This window comes from Carcharodon carcharias, chromosome 17, assembly GCF_017639515.1.
Source record: "Carcharodon carcharias isolate sCarCar2 chromosome 17, sCarCar2.pri, whole genome shotgun sequence".
In the NCBI taxonomy this organism is placed as follows: domain Eukaryota; kingdom Metazoa; phylum Chordata; class Chondrichthyes; order Lamniformes; family Lamnidae; genus Carcharodon; species Carcharodon carcharias.
The window spans coordinates 12586534-12609546 of NC_054483.1; the positions used below are offsets into that span (position 1 = coordinate 12586534).

Genomic DNA, 23013 nt, shown 5'->3' on the forward strand with positions numbered 1-23013 from the left:
TTACTGCTGTAATTGATTCCTTGATTAATATTGCAATATTTTACCTCCTTCCCTGTCTTGCCTGAAGACCCTATACCCTGGAATACTGAACTGCCAATCCTGTCCCTCTCTCAGCCTTGTCTCTGTGTCAGCAATGACATCATACTTCCATGTGTTAATTTGTGCCTTATTCATCAGACTGTTTGCATTAAAATAAATACCATCCAACCTTGCCAAACTCCTTTGTGCCTTAACTGGCCTATAATTTCTATACCTTCCAGATCACTTGCTCTCTCTTCTAATTTTGGCTGTGCATCTCCCCCTGTTGAACCTCATCTCAGGATCCCATCCCCCTGCCAAGTTAGTTTAAACCCTCCCCAACAGTATTAGCAAACCTCCCCGCAAGGATATTGGTCCCATTCCGGCTCAGGTGCAACCCCTCTGCCTTGTACAGGTCCCACTGCCCCCAGAAACGGTCCCAATGTTCCAGAAATCTATAGCCCTCCCTCCTGCACCATCTCTCCAGCCACACATTCATCTGGACTCACCTCCTATTTCTATACTCACTAGCGCGTGGCACCAGAAGTAATCCAGAGATTACTATCTTTGAAGTCCTTTTTTTAATCTATTTCCTAGCTCCCTAAATTCTGCTTGCAGGACCTCATCCCTCTTTCTACCTATGTCGTTATACCAATATGTACCACGATCTCTGTCTGTTTATCCTCCCTCTTTAGAATGCCCTGCAGCCATTCAGTGACATCCTTGACCCCGGCACCAGGAGGGCAACATACCATCCTGAAGTCATGTCTACGGCTGCAGAAACGCCTGTCTGTTCCCCTTACTATCAAGTCTCCAACCACTATCGCTCTTCCCCTCTTTTGCCTCCTCCCCTGTGCAGCTGAACCACTCACAGTGCCATGAGCATGGCTGCACTCCCCGGAGGAAACATCGCTCTCACCGTTTTCCAACACAGAAAAACGGTTCTCGAGCGAGATGCACCCTGGGGATTTCCTGACTACCTGCCTGACACCTTTCTTCTGACTGATGGTCACCCATTCCCTCTCTGTCTGCACTTCTGCAAGCTGTGGGGTGGCCATGTCTAATAACATGCTATCCATGAAACTCTCAGCCTCGTGGATGCACCTCAGTGCCTCCAGCTCTGAAACGCGGAGCTCGAGTAGCTGCAGCTGGTGGTACTTCTTGCACGTGTGGTCGGTCAGAGTGCAAGGAGCGTCTAGGCCTTCCCACATGTTGCAGGCAGTACATAACACGGGACTGAGCTGCCCTGCCATGTCTCTATTTGAAAAAAAACCCTTACTTTAAGTTAAATATAGTAAAAAAATGTTAAATTATTTTTGTACTTTAAATAAAAACTAGAACCCTTACCTTTCCTTAGCTTAATCTATTTTAAACTGGTGAAAAACTGGAGAAAAACACTTATCCACTACTCACCAATCAGTTCTCACCTTTATGCTGACGTCACTTATTGAAGCTTCCCCACACTCGCACTGATTCTGATCTCTCCGCTCCTCTCTCGCACTGTCTTGTGATGTTGCTCTAGCTACCTTCAATGATGTAACAACAAGTAATGTTTGGGGCTGGTACTGAGAGAATGAGAATTCACAGGGAAATAAATTGAAGTGGGTAAGTGAGTAGGAAACGTAGATGGTCATATTGTTGCAGGCATACTTGATGGGTAAAGTGAGAAAAGGCAAAATGCCATCATCACTGATGATTGATGGCTGATGATTGAAATGACGGTAATTAACTGGACTGGATTTTTCCTGCTTTTGTGGGCAGGGCATACCGGGGTAATTTTCTGCATTGTAGAATAGCTGCCAGTGTTGTAGTTGTACTGGAACAGCTTGGTAGGGACGCAGCTAGTTCTGGAGCACAAGTCTCAGCACTACAGTACCGGGATATTGTCCAGGATTATCAAGAAGGTTGATGTCAGAAGATGGGGTCAGAATCACTAAAGAATTATTATTTTTTGATGATTATTTTAATAGAAGGAAAATAAATGAAGATACTGTAGACCGTGGCTTATAAGTTGAGCTGGTGTATAAGACAACATTTTGGGCACCAAAACACATGTTTAGTCCTATACTCAGCATATAAGTTGATCCCCCATGTTCAGCTAATAAATGCATGTTTAGGGCTATACTTGCATTTGGAGCCAGCCTCACTTTTTCAGCTCAGAAATACAGGTTTAGGGTTATACTCATCTTATGAGTTGGCACATCAGGTATGTGATATGGGTTCCGTTGCCAAAAAAGATGTGTAGGAGTTTAAGACATGTTCACATAGAGCATGGCAAACGATGAACAGAATTGTATCCTTCTGCAAAAAGATTGATGTATGAAGCTAGTTTCAAAAAAAAGTCATAATAGTTGGTAACTCATCAAATAAATGCTGCAGCAAGGTATAAATCCAGCCAGTGGAGAGCTTTCCCCAATTTCCATTGATGTCAATTTTACAAGGGTTCCTTGATGTCGCGCTTGGTCAAATACGGCCTTGATGTCAAGGGCAGTCATTCTCACCTCACCCCTGAAACTCAGTTCTTTTGCCAATATTTGAACCAAAGTTATAGTGAAATCTGGAGCCGAGTGATCCTGGGGGAAATTAAACTGAACATTGGTGAGCAGATTGTTGCTGAGCAAGTGCTGCTTGATTGCACCATCGATGATACCCTCCATCACTGATGATTGATGGCTGATGATTGAAATGACGGTAATTAACTGGACTGGATTTTTCCTGCTTTTGTGGGCAGGGCATACCGGGGTAATTTTCTGCATTGTAGAATAGCTGCCAGTGTTGTAGTTGTACTGGAACAGCTTGGTAGGGACGCAGCTAGTTCTGGAGCACAAGTCTCAGCACTACAGTACCGGGATATTGTCAGGGCATGTAGCTTTTGTTGTTTACACTAAAATTTCAGGTATTCCTTGATATTCTAAGGAGTGAATTGAATTGGCTGAAGACTGGCATCTGTGATGCTGTAAAACTCAGGAAGCGGTCGAGATGGATCATCCATTCAGCATATGTGACTGATGCTGATTACAAATCCTTTAGTCTTGTCCTTTGCACTGACCTGCTGGGTTCCGCTGTCATTCAGGATGGGGATGTTCAGGGTGGGGATGTTCGTGGAACCTCCTCCTCCCAATGTTCACCAGCATTCATGACTGGGTGAGGCAGAGCTGCAGTGTTTTGATCTGATTGGTTGGTTGTGGGATGGCTTAACTCTTATCAATAGCATGCTGCTTCGGCTGTTTAGCGTGCAGGCATTCTTGTGCTGTCACTTCACCAGGTTGATACTTCATTTTTGGTATGTTTGGTGCTGCTCCTGGCAGGCTCTCCTGCACTCCTTGGTCTGCTCCCATTGGCGGCAGATGTCATGGCAGGCATGAGCAGACAATATGGTGAGAAGGCCATAAATTGGTTTCACGCTGGCGTGAAATTAGAGTGAGATCATTTGGTGTCCACCATGGTGGATTGTGAATCCCGATGGAGGCCACGTGAACCCGATTTGAATCCTGCTAAATGAATGCAAAGAAAGACCCGACTGGAATCGGCCTCCAAACCCAATTTACCATTGCGCCGGTGGGAAAACACGCTGGCCCAGAACACGCCTGGACAAGCGTGACGTGCAGAAGCTGGGACTTACCTTTAGAGCCTTGCTCAGATTGTGGACATCTGAGGAGAAAAAGATGCTGGAGCCTTGCTCAGATTGTGGACATCTGAGGAGAAAAAGATGCTGGAGCCTTACAGCTACCGGACTCTGGAGGAACACATGAATCGCATGCTAAGTGGATCCCCAAGCACATGGCTCCACCGTGAAGCAGCTCTCGGAAGGTAGGAAGTCTCCACGCTGCAGCTTTGACTTCACTGAGGCTTCAGAACGTCGCAGGTTTCACACCATCTTCCGTGGTTTCGTCCATCCTTCGGGCCTGCTTTGGCACTTCACGGACTTCGCCATGTGCTGACAGGGATGATTAGCGAAGTTAGGGTATGAGTCTTGGTATGAGTGCAAGAGGAAGGTGCCCTAGGGGTGATAGGGGCTGAGGTTGGTAGCGGGGAGGGAACGAAGGTGTCAGTTTGGGGGGTGAGGTTAGAAGCAGGGGGAATGAAGGTGTCGGGGGGGATGAGTTTAGAAGTGGGTGGAGCGAAGGTGTCAGGGGGTGGGGTTGTGAGGGGGAATGATGGCGTCTGGAAGGAGGATGGGGAGATATGGGGAGAGGAGGGTGTAACGGGGGAATGGGGGAAAATGCTGCAAGTGGGAAGATAGGCATAAGTCAGGAGGAAGGTGTAATGGAGAGAGTTCTGAGGGGGGAAGGTGTACAGGAGAAGGAGGAAGTTCCCTCTCCCAATTTCACCCCCCGACACCTTCGTTCCCCCGCTTCCAAACTCACCTCCCAACTGACACCTTCGTTCCCTCCCCGCTCCCAACCTCACCCCACCCACCCCCTGGGGCACCTTCCTCTTGCACTCATACCAAGACCTTCCTCTCCCCCTACTTTGCTGGTCATCCCTAGCAGCCCTTGATGAAGTCCATGAAATTCCAAAGCAGGCCCGAAGCATGAACTGAGGTTTCTGTGGGGGTGGCGGGAGTTCAGAGGGGGAAAGGTGTCTGGTGGGGGAAGAGAGAGTTCGGAGGTGGGAAGGTGTAAGGTGGAGGAGGGAGTTAGGAGGGGGGAAGGAGTGAGGGTGGAGGAAGGAGTAAGGGTGGAGGAAGGAGTAAGTGGGATGCTGGAATGTCCTGGTGAATGTGCAAGGGAGGGATCTTTGGAGTCAATGAATGCCTCCTGGGCAGCAAACTCAGGGTGGGCCTGATAGGAGGGAATGGTGAGTGTGAGAGGAGGCAGGATGAGCCGGTTGGCTGGGAGGATGAGGATGCATCGGTACTGGTAGAAGGGGTGGCAAGCATGGCTGGTGGAGAAACAGAGGCAAACCAGGACACTCGGGGTGGGAAGGAGGAGTTCGGGGAGGTCAATGTGGATGGAGTTGGGATTTTCAGGAAGGTAGGGGATGTGCATGTTCATCTGGACATCCTGGAATGACAAGGGTTAGGGCTTTAGGGTAACGATGGGGAGGGGGAAAGTAATGCTGGGGTGTGGACTGTGATAGGGGAAGGACATGGGTGACCGGGGAGGGGAAAGGATGGGGGAGCTGATCAGAAACTTAATGACAACCATGCTTCTCATATCGAAAGTGAGCGGAGCCATGTTGGACGGGTACAGGTGTTGCATGGCAATGCAGTCAGTGGGTGGGTGGAGATGCATGTCAGCTCAGATGGACAACTGAAGCAGCACCCCAGCAGGCAGCATTGAAAATGCTCGGGGCAGTGAGATGAGTGTGATGGAAGAAGGCTTCGCATGCATGAGAGAGTGCTAACATGAGGCTCTGAAAGGTGCTGCCACAGACACTTTATCCCCCCAGAATCACTTGTAGTCCAGTTGTTTGCAGCTGAACTGCTGGTGGGTGGCAGCTGTGGGAGGATGTAGGGGGAGAACTCATGAAGCCTGCAAGATAAAGCTGAAAGACAATGCTACACATTATTCAGTGAAAGCGAATATATTTTCAGATTATAAAGTGACAATACGTGTTCACCCATGCAATCACTTGTGATCAGAACTTCTTAACTTTTCTAGGCTTCACACTTCTTGGTGCTGCACTGACATCCACAGCAGAGGCGGACACAGACTGTGCAATGGTTAGCCGTGTTGCCTCTGATGGCTTTGGCAAATGTCTCTTGGAGAGCCGAGGCCTTGAGAGCCCCGGCTTGCTTTGGCTGTCCTCCTGTAGGCCACCTGCTCCCCCTGCAGTGACAGCGGACGAAGGTGAGGGGGTCACAGGCAAAGGGGACTCGGAGAGATAGGACAACTTCTGAAATTCCTGAGTGGATGACCCAGGGATGTCCAGCTGCCGATGCTCCTCCTTTCAGGTATCTGAGGCCCTGTCCTGACTCCTTGAGGGGAAAGAGCACCTGGAGGGGTGTCGAGGTGCTCCCTTTCCTGCTCACGTTGCCACTGCTGGAAGTCACAATGGAACACAGGTCTGCATGCATCTCCGCACTCTTCTGGACCAGGGTCTCCATGGTGACCTCAATGTGTGCACATGTGGGCACTGCTTCATCAGAGAGCAGGCAGGTGCACTCCCCCGACTCGCGCGCCACTCTGTTGAGGGCTTCCAACAGCTCTGTGTGCTTTTCCCTCGCCTTTTGCTGACTCTCCACAATGAGCTGGAAGGCTGAATCCAGAGGCTGATCATCTGGGCAGACCTCACAGATGCTTCTTCTCCAGCAGTCTTCCGAGTGCCAGGGAGCTTGGCTGAACCTGCCTCCTCCTGCTGCAGACACTTGTCCATGCGGTGACCACCAGATTGTGAACCTGAGCCTGCTCTAGATGTAGGACCCACCAAGGTGCATATCTCTGTGCTAGTGGAGAGTCCAGGTAAGCGCTGTGGTGGACAGTGAGATGAGTGTGATGGAAGAAGGCTTCGCATGCATGAGAGAGTGCTAACATGAGGCTCTGAAAGGTGCTGCCACAGACACTTTATCCCCCCAGAATCACTTGTAGTCCAGTTGTTTGCAGCTGAACTGCTGGTGGGTGGCAGCTGTGGGAGGATGTAGGGGGAGAACTCATGAAGCCTGCCCAAGTCTCTTTGAACATCAACGCTTACAAATTTCTCACCTTATAAAAAAAAAAATTCTGCTTTTTTATTCTTATGACCAAAGTGAACAACTTCACATTTCCCTATATTATACTCCAGCTGCCATTAGTGGGTGGCATTGCCTGGAATCTAGGGATTTGAACCCATTGAAAACATGGGTGTAAGTCAGATGCCTTCACTGCTGTCAGTCACTGCCATAATTGGCAAGGGGGGCGGGGGGGGGGGGGGGGGGGGGGGGGTGTACTCTCAGTACTATTTCTATAGCATACCCCAAGGGGCAAACAAAGCATTTAGGTATAGTGGCAGACACTAGGGGGGGTCTAGGGACATAGTCTCGGGAGGGGGGGGGGGGAGGGGGTGGGGTCTAGGGACATAGTCTCGGGAGGGGGGGTGAGCACTCACAGTTGCGTTAAGAGATTGATGATCTGGTGCAGGATCTTCACGTGGGTGTTCGCTGCCAACCTCACCGTTGCCACAGGCACGGTCCAGGTCCTCAACAGTCAATGCGATGGCATACTGCTCAAAGTGAGTGAGGGGCCTAATGTTGGTCACTCCGCCCCCAGTCTGGCACTCTCCCTGCTGTTGTGAGCTTTTCCTGCATGAAAACAGATTGAGAGAGTTTCAGCAGGACACAATGCACTGCACAGAATGTTTGTGTGGTGAGCAGAGACATGGACGGGATGAGGATGCAAGCTCGAGAGGATATGAGCCTGATGGAAATGTGAGGGTGTGTGTGCAAGTCAGGGTGTTGTCCCTTGAGGTGTGAGATCCCTGTAGATATGTGATGGGTTTGTGAGTTGAGAGTGATGAGAAAGTAGAACAGATGAGACCAGTCATCCTCTTTCGGCACTGAGTGGCTGTCCTCTTTTGCAGGGCATTGGCGCTGACCAGCACTGCCACTACCTCCCATGCTGGATTGGTGACCTTGCTTGCTGGTCTTTGCCCAGAGCAGGGGGCAGAGGACTTTGTGGTGGACCTCCACTGCACTCAATGGAGGCGTCGCTAAATCTGGAGGCAGCACATTTCCTCCCTTTGGCATCTATGACTTTGCAGCAGCTTCCCAACCCTTGAAGAGTGCTAGCTCTTTGCAGGAGCGGCCTTTTAATATGGCACCTGGTTTACTGAAGGCCTGATGTGATGGTGAGGTGGACGCCCCGCCAGCAACTCAGTGTGTTTCCTGGGAATGCATGATTAATGAGGCAGGATTGCGATGATATGACATGAAAAGCCGCCAGGTAAAATGTTATTTTTCCTGCCTACTACCACACTTAATGCAAATCTGGGACAATTCCACCCATGGTCTGCAAAGAAAATCATCACGCATGAAAAGAAAACTGTTCATTCTAATCTGTCTCACTTCTATCTTTCTTTACACGTGCATTACATACATTATTTTTAAAGTGTTCAGATACTTTAATGGTACGTGTGTGGGTTGTTGTTTGTTGTGCGTTTGGCATCTGCTGGATCCTGGGGTGATGTTGCCTCCCCAGGGAATGGTATTGTTGTGGTAAGTGTTGCTGCTGATCTGTTGCATTTGTTGAGGAGCAGTTGGTCACAGGGACTGATGATCATTCCGTCTCTTATTCAGTTGACAAAATCAAATCTTTCTCATCAGCTGTCTGTCGTGACGGAGCAGCTTTTCCGTATATGTCTATGGTTGTGCTGATATCTGGTCGTTCACATTCACCATGTACAAGAGAGGTAACAACTGCTTTATACAGGTTCCTAGGTGCCATGTGGGCTGACTTTTGTTTAGTGCATTGAACGTTTGCACTCCAACAGGCTCTTCAACTTTCAACTCTGATAAAGTTGCCAAATCATTGCCAAAGTGAAATCTGGCTTTCTGTCATTTCACTTTGATTCTGTTACTCACTCTTGTTACTCCTTCTGTCTTCAATAATTTTTTAGCTATTGGAGGAGTAGTTTGGGTATGGTGTGACATAAGTCGCTGGACTAGACGACTTTCCAAGCCTTCAGTCGTTGTGTTTCTCCATTCTAAAATCACCTTGTACACACCTGTGCTAGATCTAGTTGATTTTTTGATGATCCCTTTGGCAATTTTCTCACTCTGCCTCAGCCTATCTATTTGAATGGGACTAGTGGGGAGATGATGTGTAGTTCTGAATTTCCCAACCATTCATGAAGTGCGTGAATTTTACACTCAAGAGCTATGGGCTATTGTCACTCATCACAATGTTGACAATGCTGTGATGACTGAAGTGCGCTTTCTTTCAGGCATTCTACGATTTCACTGGTGGTGGTTGATGTCAGCTTGTCCAACTCCCAATAGTCTGTATTGCAGCCAACGGTGACGAGACAATTAGTTTCAATGAGTGATGAGGCCTACTCCAAGCTTCATCAATGATCTGTCTGGGATGTCATAAGTCATAAGCAGCTCTTTAGCTTGATGTTCATTACAAGTACTTCACTGACTGATGTGGTCCTTGAATTTCATTGCTCATCTTTGGCCACAGAGCATTTTTCTTGCCTTCCTCAGACTAGACTCAACTCCTTGCTGGCTTGCATGGAAGCACTACAGCATCTCTTTTCTCATCTCCTTAGGATGATGATGCTAGTTCCTTTGTCAAGATGTCATCTTGGACAATCATTTCATCTCTCTATTCCCAAAATTCTCTGAAGGCAACAGGTGTGTCCTTGATGGTTTCAGGGCATCCTTTCATCACTATTTCCAGTAGCACTTGAAGAGTTGCAGCTCATTGTGTAGTTTGCTTGATTTGAACAAGATGTTTCTCTGTCAGATTCAATATCTCTGCTGGTTTAATGACTTCCAGAGCACATTGTGCCATTGCTTCTTGTTGAATCTGGAAGATTTCACACTTTGTACTCGCGTTATCAACTTCCTTCAAAGGGAATGGGGCTCTCGCATGTCAGCAAAGTATATCTTCTTCTCTTGCTTGTACTTCACTTCCAAATGGTATCTCTGCAAACAAAGTAACATCCTTTGCAGATGCTTTGAAGCAGACAGAAGCAGTTTGAGAAAGATGCTTTGAAGTAGTTTGTAGTGAGACTCTACCATCACTCTCCCAAACAGGTAACTGATTATAATGCTCACAAGCAAAGACAATACCGAGGCACTCTTTCTTAAGTTGTGTGAAGCGTTGTTCAGTTTGCATTAATGTCTGGATGCAAATGTAACTGGTTGTCCTGCTACATGAAAGTTGCTCCATGTCCTGTTTCACTGGCATCACACTGCAGAGTGGCTTTGTTGTTGATATCACAGTACTCCAACACTGGCATTGTCATCACTATTTGTTTGATGTGAGTGAAAGCTGCTTCTTATTTTGTGCCCGAATACCACTGAACATCCATTGAAATGAGCTTGCGTAGAGGTTCACACTCTGGCGAAAAATTGGGCAAGAACTTGGCTAGGTAGTTCACAAATCCTACTAATCGTTAAACTGCATTCACATCTGTTGGTTGCTGCATCTCTGCTACAGCTCTCACCTTATTAAGATCAGGGCAAAGGACATGTATTGACAGCATAAAGATTTTTGTACTTGACTTCGGTCATCTTCAGTTGCAGTTTTTTTCTTGTCCAGCCTCAGAGTCAACTGATGGGCTCTCTCTAGCAGTCTCACTAGATTCTGATTATGGTCTGTAATGGCTTCTTCCATTATATCTCCTAATGCATTGACTAGCAGATCATCCATGGTCGCTTAACTCCTGGAAGATCATTGACTATCTCATGCTGTCTGAGTTGACATTCTTCCAGAGCAGGAGAAATGCCAAATGGCATGCACAACCATCTGTTCCTCCCAAACGGCATCCAGAAAAAAGGCAGAAAACTGCTGCTTTCATCCAACTTCATTTGCCAGTATCCATTTTTCACATCTAGGACGGTAAAGATCTTTGTCTTGGCAAGTTTCAGCAACATTTCTTCAAAGGTTGGCATGGGATAGTGAGATCTCTTCAAAGCTTTATTGAGGTCATTTGGATCTATGCACAATCTCAGGTTGCCAGGTTTTTTTTCACTGTTACCATGCTGCTAATCCAGTCTGTAAGCATTGTCACTTCCTTGATTACTCCCATCTTTTCAAGCTCCTCTATCTTGTCTTTCAGGTTGGACTTGAGGGCAGCTGAGATTCTCTCAGAAGTTGCTAAATTGGTTTCTCACACTCATAGACTTCAAGATAATATTCACCAGAAGACATCCAAGACCTGTGAAAATTTGTCAGGATCTGTTCTGCTTGGTGTCATGCGAAATATTGCATATCTCTTCTGGTACATGGAGGGTTACCAGTCCAAGCTTTTGTTTTGTTTCAGCTGAGATGAGGGGATTTTGCTTAGTAGTGTCTACTATCTGGAACTGTAGCTTTTCTTTCTTCCCACTGCATTGGGCTCTCAGCTTATCCTCTTGGGGAGAGCATCATTCCAACATACAGCTGCAACTTTACCTCCAATGGCTTTATTTTCAGTTCACCATCTTGAGCAACTGCATACAGGTCTGCAAAGCTCATGATGTTGCATGTAATACTGGTGTATATCTGGTGCTTCACATTAACTTGATGCTCTTCTTCTACAATCATTATTCCAATAATCACAAACCATTTTTCACCTAGAGATCTGATGGTGCCAGCCTGTTCTAGGGTGTAAACTGATTTGTCAGAATCATCGTCCAACATCTCTCCAGTAACCATCTTGATAGGCTAGCTTTCCTTCTTGCCAGCAAAAGACTTGCATACAAAGTGTTTCAGCTTCTTGAAATTAGCACACTGCTTTCCTCATGCTGGACATGCTTCCCTTTCTTTTGGTTCCTGCCACAATCTTTACATCCAGTACTCTGGCCTTGATCATACTACTAGCCCTTTTATATATTTCTCCCTTTTCTCCATTGTATTGTGCTTGGAAGTCCTGAACTGCCTCACAGCATAGCATAATGCCTCATCAATTCTCCCATCAATACTCTTTAGCTGATCATTAACCACTTCAGAGTTTCTGCACCTGTCAATAGCTTTCTTGAGAGTAAATGTTTCTTTTCTCAGCAGATATGCTCTCCCATGGGGATCTCTTGTTCCTAAGAAAATCCTATCTCTGATGAGTTCATCTTTCAGTTGCCCAAACTCGCAAGATTCAGCTTGTCATCTCAGTATAGTCACATACTGATCAATATTCTCCCCCTCCCCCTGAGCTCTGGTGTTTAGTACATAGCATTCATAAATAACATTATTAGAGGGTTCAAAGTGGGTCTTCAAGATCTCTAAAATTCCACAAGACTGGCTCTTCTGCACCTCAGTGAGGTCTCGTGTGCAAACAGCTTGTAGAACTTTTCCGCAGCACTGATAACAAAGTTGCTGCTCGAGTTTGTTCAAGTTTCTTGTTTAACACTGTGGCAATTTCATAGTTTTGCCACTGAGACTGGAAGAATTTCCATTTCATTTTCAAACCTCCTTTCGCCTCTATCAGAGCAGGTACTGAAATATTCAAAGCCATACTGATTCACCTAGCATTCAAGGTCCTATATAAAGTTGAAGTTTTACTTATTTTCTGTTGTTTCTTACAGTGGCTAGCTCCCTGACAGCTATCAAAATCCATTCAATTTCAGCTGTACATTCCTGACACCATGTTCCATCTGGTGGATAGAATGGTTTCCCCTACCAAATCCTTTTTGACCCCAGATGACCTCAGACTTCACATGACTATGACAAGCCACAGTGTATAAAGGCAGCAGTGAACAAAGGCATTTCTCCAACAACCACTTTTTCAGGCAGTGCACTGCAGATCACAACTTCCAGCCTATAAAAAAATTTCCTCACCTTTCAACTGGTTCTTTTTCCAATTACCTTAAATCTGTGTCCTCTTGGTAGTGACCCTCCTGCCAGCAGAAACTATGTGCTGAATTTTATCAGTTGAAAAGTGGCTCCCAAGCCCACATTGGTGGCAGCGGGATCTGCTCGGCAATTTTATCACAGCTGGCCTCCTAATTGCAGGCCTGCTGTCCAGTTAAGGACACTTGGCAGATTCCTGATGCTGTTGGTGAATCACAGGCCGGAAGATCTGAAGCCTCAGCAGCACCAGAGAGATGTAGCCACTGTTGATGTATGCAGTGGACCTCTGGATCATGGACAGGTTAAAAAAAAAATAATTCATGGGGCCAAGGATTGGAGGGGAAACCCCCCCCTCCCCCACCGGGGAGATCGTTGAAGCCACAGGTGCTGCCTTCCTTTCCCATGGCCCTGTTTCTATGTAAAATGGATTTCAGCATTTTCCGGACTGACCACTGCAGACAGAATTTCCAGCCTTTCCGGTAGTCAAGTGTTCTAGAACCTCCTGCATTAGCAAGTGGTATGCAAAGCAGGACTGTCCCATTATCTCACAGATTTTTGAGGTCAATATATCGCCGGTTACTATATGGGATAGAGAAAGAAAGTATGGGGGTGAAATTTATCTTGGGCAGAGGGAAAAATGGGTGGTAGTGGCAGTGTTAAACAACGTCCAGTTTTCATATGCATTGACTTCAACGGATACAAACACTGAGAAAACTGTAAAAACAGTTTGACAATTGGGAATGGTCCAATTTTACCCCAACGCCATAAATGAATTTTATCTCCTTACATCAACTTTTAAAAAAGAGTGAAATCTAGTAAATTATAGTATTGAATCTTTCTGAAGTTGTTCAGCCAGATGGCCACACTGGAGAGATCTCAATGAACTCAAGGAAGAAATTGGGGATACTTTGCTTGCTATTATCGAATTTCAGGCACTATTGCAGATAAAAATCCAGGGCCCCTTATCCAAAAAATCAAACTATGGTGAAGAGACTCTTAAATTCAGAAAATGATTTCTCTAATAGATGGTTGAGAGTTAAATAATCAACCAATCAGCCAATAACAGATTAAAGCAGTATTGTATTTTGGATAAATTGTGGCTTTTACAAGTATCCTTTTTCATTTTTTTAAGAAGTTAACAGACTGGTCTTGAAAGCAGTTTTCAAGTGTGCAAAAGTAGGGAGGTTATGCTTCCATTGTACAGGGCATTAATGAGACCACATGTGCAGTACTGTGGACGATTTTGGTCACCTTATTCAAGGAAGGATGTAAATGTGTTGGACGCAGTTCAGAGAAGGTTTACCAGATTAATACCTGGATTGGGTGGGTTGTTTTATGAAGAAAGGTTGGACAGACTTGGGTTGTATCTGCTGGAGTTTAGAAGAGTAAGAGGCAACTTCATTGAAACATATGAGATCCTGAGGGGTCTTGACAGGGTGGATGTGGAGAGGATGTTTTCCCCTGTGGGAGAATCTAGAACTACGGGTCACTGTTTAAAAATAAGGAGCCACCCAGTTAAAACAGAGAATGAGGCAAATCTTTTCACTCAGAGGGTCACGACTCTTCCTGAAAAGGTGGTGGAAGCAGAGGCTTTGAATATTTTTAAGGCAGAGGTAAATAGATTCTTGGTAAACAAGGGGTAGTAGGTTATCGGTGATAGGTGGGATGCAGATTTCAGATTACTGTCAGATCAGCCATGATCTTATTAAATGGCGGAGCAGGCTCGAGGGGCTGAATGGCCTACTCCTGCTCCTTGTTCATAAACCAATGGAATAAATTAAGTTATTTCTTTTTATAGCTGCTTGTGCAAGTTTGAACAATCAAAAGAAAGTTATCAAAATAAAGAACATTTGAACATTTTCTGAGATTACCTCAATATTTGCTATAATATGAAAACTGAAACCTTAAAAAATCTATTAGTGTATTGTGACTGCCAACTCTGCAAAATATTTAGATTAACATAGAAATCAATTAATCATTTTGTCTGCAATCACTTACAATTGTCAAATTACATATTAGTTATTTTTTCTGAAAAGTTTTATTTTATAAATATAAACAAAAAATGATAAAATGGATTCATCCAGCCAAATAATTCATGCGTGGGAAAACACCATAAAAAAACTGAAGACTTTAGCAAAACATCAAAGCTTTGAACAGCCCACTTGGATTCAAAGCTAAAATACTGTCATCAAACCTTATGCAGATTCATGAAATTAAAAAGAAAACTTCCAAGGTTGAATTCTCAACACCCTTAGCCATTTTACCAATATTGCTAATAATTACTGAATTTGTAGTGCCTCATTAAATTGAACATTCAAGGCAATGAAGCAGAAAGATACACCTTTGTAACATCCCTACAAAGTTGCACGTGATCATAGAACTTCCTAACGAATTATCATATTCAAACAGTAGGTTTAAGGTAGATTGAGTTATGGCCCTCACCTTCCAAAAATAGTTCTGTACGCGGTTAAATATCTTCCACTGTGCTGCAATTTGTTGAAAATGGCCATATATATTGGGCAACTGAGTGTGTTTTTGGAGGTTCAAAAGACAACTATCTTCCTTTTCTAAAATATTGAGTTTTCATTCTGCAGTTTCATTTGTAATAATTTTGCTATTTAGGTTAGAATTAAAAAGCTACCCATGGTCAAAGTTGCACAAAATCAATAAATTACTTAACAAGGATGTCAAGTTGTTTATGACTTGATAAATATTCCTTGAATTGCTCTCTGCAATGACAGGTTAATTAAGGCCCTGCCAACATGAAATGTGAGTGGCAGGACTGAGCGCTGCCTGTGCGGCAGGGGGGAGGAGGGCGAGCGGGCCGAGCGTGAACTTCGCGCATGCGCGTGAGTGAGTGCTTCATAACCTCCCTGAGGCACAGAGCTGCCTCAGGGAGATGAAGCGTTGTCAAAAGAAGAAAATAACGAAAATAAAAATTGAATTAATAACATGTCCCTGCTCATGTGACTCTGTCAGATGCAGGGACATGTGATTAATTCAATTCTAAAACTTTTATTTTATTTTTATTTGCTTTTGGGAACCTCATCCCACCTGTAGATGTGGTTTCCAAAAAAATGCAAAGGCTGCTTGGCCTTTTCGCCTGCCCGCCAACCATAAGGTTCGATGGGCAGTGAAAAATTTAAGTTAATTGATTACTTAATGGACTTAACAGGCTTTTTAATTGTTGGCGGGAACACTGCCACCTATGGCGCATGCCCACTGATCAAACTATCGTGCAACTGTGCGTTGACATCAGCACACTTGGCCGACAGCAACACGCATCAGTTCACGCTCGAGTGAGTCGGGTGTGTGCCCGCCGAGCAAAAATTTCTGCCCTATGTATTATATTTTTTGAACATTTTATTGATAAATCAATAGCATAACATAAATTATGTTACACTGCAGCTGTAATCATAATAAATAAAATTCTTTTCCTCAGATTTTCAGAACTTTTTGAATTTAACAACTGTGGGGTTGGTTATCCAATATCTGTGAGGCTGCCAGATCCAGCAGATAATGCTTTTCCATTGCTGCTTGTGGAACAGGAGGAACAGGAGTGCTTCCCTCCCCAATCTACCCCTCAAGCAAATCTGTAGTTGTGATTCCCCTCCCTTCCCCTCTCCCCTTCTCAAGGAAATGGGGCAAAAAATATTCTAATGAGGTCACGTTGTTAAGTTTAGCAGGACCTCCACATTCCTAGTATTTCCAGGCTTCCTGGCCGCAAACATGTTCCCCCGCCCACTTCCTATAATACGGGGCCAAAGTGTTTTGGCAGTTCTTTAAGGAAATTGTGACATGAGAAGTTACAGTTTGCTGTAACAGCTTTTCACTAATAATGGCTATACATTTCCATATGGATTCATTCACTTGAAATAAAATAATGCTGACTATTTAACAAATATGGATTCTATTTTTATAGTTTGTCGGTTCTAATTTTTTTTTATTTTGGCTATCATGTTTGGTTACTAAGGTATACAAGAGTATCAAATTGAAAGGTGAATATTTAAAACATAGGCTGGGATTTCTGTACCCACCAGCATCGGGTATGTTCAGTGGCGTGAACAGACAATATGGCGCAATCATGAAACCAGGTCGCGATCATCCGCTCAACCTGCCAATGGTGGGCTGCGTTCCACACCATCGGATGTCGGGAACATCGTTGTAATACAACAGCATGTAATTATTAGGCTCGCCTGCTGGAATCGTCCTCCCCCCATCGCTGGATTGTCCGCCCACATCGGCGGGAAAACACGCTGACGTGTTTCACAACAGCACATAAGTGACCTGCATCTGGCGGGCTGCACTATGCTTGGGACTTCAAAGTTTGTTTGTCTACCTTGCTTCGGTCAGCACTTGCAGTCATCAGCGCCAGGCTTCATAGACAGTACCACATCACAGCAGGTCTCTATCTACCAGATCAGCTTATGTGGCTGGCTTTTCAATGGCTGCAGGGCTAGTGCTTGCTTGGCGAAAGGGGAGAAAGTGGCCTCAGGCAAGGGAAAGGCTGTAGGGCGAGGGCTGTACTGGGGAAGGAGGGTAACCCAGGGTGTGTGTGTGGGGACACTTGTTGATCTGTGCAAGTGGCCCCAAGATGTTGAGGGCTGAGGAGGCAGTCTCCAGATAAGATGAGACCAGATGGGCATGTGAGGGTACGTGTGTGTGAGAATGGGTGGTGATGTCCATTGAGCCGGCGGTGAGTGAGATGCTGGTGATGAGGTGATGAGGTGTGTGATGGGCTTGAGTGTGTGAGTTTAGAATGATGAGATGGCTGCACGGATGAGATCATTTCATCCTCTATCAGCATTGGATGGCCAACCTCTTCTGTGCAGCATTGGCACTGATCACAACTGCCACTGCCTCCCAAGCCTGGCTGGTCACACCTCTGCCCATCCTGTGGCCAGAGCAGGGGTACAGCACATCATGGCGGGCCTCCATGGCATCCCAAAGGCATTCCAGTGATGAGTCACTAAACCTGGGGGCTGCAGTCTTTTTGCCTTTTGTGAACATCTTCCCTGCAGTAGTCATAGGCTAGAAGCATTGAGATGTGCACGCGCGGCTGGACTTTAAATATGGTGCTCGGCTAGGTGAGGTGATGACGTGGTGGGCAAATGAGATCCAGCCCGCCACCAAAACTGCGCGTTTCCCAGGAATGCATAATAGTGCGGCAGGTTTGGGACAATATGGCGTGAAAGCGCACCATTGCGGTTGGCAGGTAAAGCATTGTTTTACCCATCCGCTACTGCACTTATTGCAAATCTGGGATGATTCCACCCGTAGTGTTTAATCACATTTAAATTCCTCAATTTTCAGAATATTCAGAATTTTTAATCTTGCACTTTTAATCTTACTATTAAGAGAACTGTTTATAATTTGTATTGGTAATATTCAGACAGCCAACCCAAGTTTATATTCAAGAAATGTTATGAAGATAGTAAAGACAGAGCTGATGTTGCTCTGTTGCAATGTTGCATTTACTGTCAACCATTTCCAAACTGCAGCTTACTGACTGACCGAGCAAACATTAAATGGGATCAACTCCAGCCATGCATAAATACAGACTTTACAATCTATTTTTAGTTCTCAGTTACAAATGACCAAAACAGGAAGTGGTTCCCAACTTCTTTATGAATACCATGTACAATACTTTCCTCAGCGTAACGCTATTTATCATTGGCTCTTGAAAATGTTTTTTTTAAATTGAGAGAACATCGTACCAGGCTGCCAAACATTGCAAAGACCAGCTAACTTGGCACAGCACGGAGTATAAACTTGGAACCCTCCTAGTTTGGGATGATGTGGATTCCCACCAAGTAGTACCAGCAATCTTGAGTTTAGCCTACCATAACATATTTCAAAAACTTAACCAAAATAAAATATTTTTTACTGACATTTTTTCATTTGCATCTATTTTAAAAGTTTTGCTTTCTAAAATACATAGAGCTCAGAATTTTATTTTAACAGTGCCTTAAATGGATAATCATATTAATGTTTTGCTGTTGTTTGCCATTCCTTAATGATTTTTTTTTTGTTTTTAAATGAACAATATTCCAATTTCAATCACAGATTTTTAAAGTGAAATGGATGATGTCTCCTTCAGAATATGAATATTGCTGGGTTTCATGGCAGGTTGTGATAAAATGTCTCACAAGTTTAATTTTAAAAAATGTTTTTGTCCCTAATTTCAAGCTTCTAAGATCTAATAATTCATTTTGAGAAGGAAAATTCTCATTTTATTACGGGGTGGAATTTTACAGCCCCATTGTGGCTGGGGCAGGGCTGGAAAATGCAGCGGGGCATTCAAAAGTCCACTGACTTTGGCGGAACCGAAAGATCCCACCGGTGGGAGGGGCTGTAAAATTCCGCCCATGATTTCTCATTTGAAGGTCAGTTAAGTTTTACTGTATGAGAATAATTGGCATATTAAATTCTGCCACATGGAATGGGGACAACATGTACAAATAATACATTTGGTTCTAAAAAAATAAAAAAAACATTTGAAAATAAACGTTGTTAAAGCTTGATTGAATAGAAATACTCAATGCACTGTCAAACTTCAGCCAAAGATTGCTTGATTGAACGGCAAATGCTGCTCAAGTAATTCTGTTGGCCAAGAGTCAGAATAGCTTCTAGCCACTAGCTTCTAGCTAGTTTAAAATAACATCGCTTGGGGACAAATAAGAAAAGGGTGTTGACCAAAACTAATTTTATGAGCCTTTTTCACCACTGTGTTGACCAATTGACTAAAGCCTCTGATGTAAATTAAGTTATTTACTTTTTGTGGCAATCTTTAGTTTTTATTTGAATACATGCTATTACATATTCAAAAAAAATTTACTCTCGCTTTAACACATTCAATTATTTTGTTCTATAGACAGGTTCAGAAGGGAGCTCAGTGGATGGCCCCAGAACAGACCAAATGGAAGAGGGGTCAACCAACCATGTTGGTGAAAGCAGGTTGAGATTAGAAATGGCACCAAGTCTGGTGAATGGAGTATGTAGTCAAGAACAACATACCATTGATGTGGAACCAAGTGAGTGGATGGATAACCAGAGACTCCCTCAGCACCCCAATGGAAACATCAGCCAGGAGACAACTCAAAGATTGAACCAAGTTAGGAACCATGTCAAGGAAGACCTAGCAACCACGAGGGATAATGTCATTCTGGATGATGCTAGAAAGTTAACTGTACTCCCTGAAACGGTAGCAAGCATACCTTCATATAATTCACCAGCACAAAACTGTCAGCCTTTACAAAAGATTAACCTTACTGAGAAATGTAACCCAGAGATTAATAACAGCAGCGACACAGTGGATATGAATGATGATTGCCCTCCGAATGATGATTTGAGCACTTTGACCACTGCATGGACCCTTGCAAAAAAACATGGGAAGAAACCACCAAACTGCAACTGCGATGGCCCAGAATGCCCAGACTACTTGGAATGGCTTGAGAAAAAAATAAAAGCTGTTATTAATGAAGGACAGAACAGGACTTCAACAATTTCGGATAAAATCAGTGATATGCCTGTGGAAAACGGTGCTTTACAAAATCACATGCCTGTTTTGGAGGAAACATCCATTTTTGATTCCTCTGATGTTCCTCAATATTCTCAGAATGCTTTGACCATTGCAAAAGAGAAAAACATAAGTCTTCAGACAGCAATTGCCATTGAAGCCCTTACACAACTATCATCAACACTTCCACAGCCATTTCCAGAAGCTTCATCACAGATTAACAGCACCTCTCAAATAGCTGATGCCTCATCTAGTTCTATTGAGGAAAACCATGTTCCTCTGCCTGCATCTTCTGATGCTATTCAGGACCTGCAAGATGACCTCAATCAGCAGCAGCAAAATAGACACCCTTCTCTACAAAAGCATCCTGGTCAGCAAATGTTTCCAGAATATCAGTCTCAAGCGCAAACTCCATGGGAGCATCTAAAAAAACCAGCACAGATTGAAGCTCACTACATTCCAGCCATGAAAACATTACAAGATCCATTTAATAATTTTTCAAATTCAATATCAACTATAAAACATACCGATGAAGTCTCTGCTCACAGGAGTGATGCAGCCAGCGCTGAAGGAAACATGCCATTATTCAATACCAATCAGCCAGTTACTTCACTGAATGACCCTATGACTGAGTTAAAGCAGCTATTAGATAGTAACAACAGTAACAAATACCCCCTGCCATTGTTTAAAATGCCTAGCATAATTGCACATGAAGATGCAGGCATAAAGACCCAACAGGATTTATCATTGCCATTTTCCAACTTGGCAGGTGGAGTTGGATTTTATGGGATGTTGCCTGAACAACAGTCATCTCAGTCCATGCAACAAATGCATATGCATCAGAGGAGTAAACATCAAAAAACACAGGCAGCATTACAACAACATCTACACCATAAACGCAGTCTCTTTCAAGTGAACAGTCAAAAACAGAACCATCTACATGAGCAGCAAAAATGGTGGTCACATCAGCCACATCTAAAAAGACAGAAGCAAAAGAAAGCAGTACAAGAAAAGAAGAAGTTACAACCAACACACAAGCAACGTAAAGAAACTCAGCTTCAAAAGGCACAAAATATTCAACAGCAGCTTTTCTTTCAAATTCAACAAATGCAACAGACAAAATTGCAACAAGGTCTGCAGCATCAATCATTACCTCAACAAAAACAGGTCTTGGATGGGTTCCAGCAAGTGGAAAAAATACAGAATAACTATGGAATAGGGGAACACCAGACACAGTTACTGCCGCAACAACATCTTAAGGAACAGCAGATACAGATAGCACTTCAACCAACTTCTGAAGTTTCCCAGCAGAAACAGACAGATAACAGAGAGTCAGCTATTACTCAGGAGACTCCCACTTTTAACAGGTCAGTGTCACAGGAAATGTGTAGCTCCCGACCAGATTCCTTCTTGTCTCATCAACATATTGAAAAATATCCACAATCAACTTCATTGAAGAATAGCCCTGCCAGACACGCAGATGAAAAAGATCCACACATAAATTCAGATTCCTTACCTATTCAAATACAACAAAATGATGTGCCCGTACATAGTCCTCGCACCTTTGAGGAAAAAATTGAGGAACTCTTAAAACAATTTGAAGCAGAATTTGAATCAGGCTCTACATCACAACAATTCCAGTTTACTCCTCAGAATAACTCAGCATCTCAGGTAGAACCAAATGAAAACCAGACACCTTCTACTGACCCTCAGCTTTCATTTCTCAATCAATCTGGTGATTCAGACCAGAGCAGTCGGACACTGTTTTCTCAAAATAAGGCATCTCATGAACAACATGAGTGTAAACCAACCAATATAAGCAACAAAACTAATTCCACTTTACAGGAAAGTACAAAATGTTTTAATAATTCTTTTCTGACTGGATCCTCAAAACACATGAAAGTTGAAACCTCTGGTGCGATTACAGTGCTGTCAACAGTTTATTCTGGAGAAAATATAGAGGGACCTTCAGAAGAAGGAACTCCCACAAAAAACACACCTCTCACCCCTTCTCTCAGTGGCTTTTTGGAATCTCCTTTGAAATATTTGGATACCCCAACTAAAAGTTTGCTGGATACCCCATCAAAAAGGGCCCAAATGGAATTTCCATCATGTGACTGTGTTGGTAAGTTTTAAAAAGTTGATTTTGCTTAATTTTACATTAATTATAAAATAAATTTGGGTACAATAATTTTTGAAAAAAATAGGGAAGGAAAATTGGAGGTATGGTGGAAGTACTTATTACAGAAGACATTGCAGTATTGGAAGGGGGGATGTCCTTGTGGGGGCAAGGACAGAATCCATTTGGATCGAGTTGAGAAACAAAAAGGGTATTATCGTATTACTAGGGGTATTCTGTAGCCTACAAACAGTAAGAGGGAGTGATAGTGGAGCAGATCTGCAGGGAAATCACAGAGCAGTGATAGTGGGCACTTTATCCAAATATCAATCAGGATTGTGTTGGAGTGAAGAGTAAGGAGGGAGAGGAATTTCTGAAATGTGTTCAGGAGAAACTCTTTGATCAGTATGTTCTCAGCAGAACTAGAAAGGAGGCATTGCTGGACCTAGAGCTGGGAAATGAAGTGGGCCAAGTGGATCAAGTGTCTGTGGGGGAACACTTGGGTAAGAGGGGTGCAGAAGGGAAAGGGACAATCTAAAGTTGAATGTCTAAATTGGAAGAGGGCTAATTTCAATGGGATGAAAAGAGATCTAGTCAGGGTGAAATGGAACCAAAGAATGACAAGAAAAGCTGGAATGGAACAATGTGTGATCGTTAAGGAACAAATGTTTCAGGTATAGGCTAGGTACATTCCAATAAGGGCAAAAGATAGTGAACCAAAACTAGGGCTCCTTAGATGATGAAGAAGACAGAGAATATGATGAAAAAAAAATATAGGGTGTATGATTCCTGTCAGCTGAATGCTTCAAGCGAGAACCTGGTCAGATGCAAGGTTTAAAGGGGAAGTGAAGAGGAAAATGGGAAATAAGACTAGCAAAGAAAGAGTATGAGAATAGAGTGGCATGCAAATAAAAGGTAAACCAAAAATCTTCTCCTGGCATGTA

At 43.9% G+C, this 23013-nt stretch overlaps 1 protein-coding gene across 12 annotated transcripts in view; it reads left to right on the plus strand.

Moving 5' to 3' along the window:
- The window catches only part of tet3 (tet methylcytosine dioxygenase 3), a 535430-nt gene that overhangs the window by 329056 nt on the left and 183361 nt on the right, over positions 1 to 23013 (plus strand). For all 12 annotated transcript variants that reach the window (XM_041209398.1, XM_041209399.1, XM_041209408.1 and 9 more), the window contains one exon: positions 19306 to 22075. In XM_041209398.1, the coding sequence (XP_041065332.1) occupies positions 19306 to 22075 (2770 nt within the window). The remainder of the gene's footprint in view (positions 1 to 19305; positions 22076 to 23013) is intronic.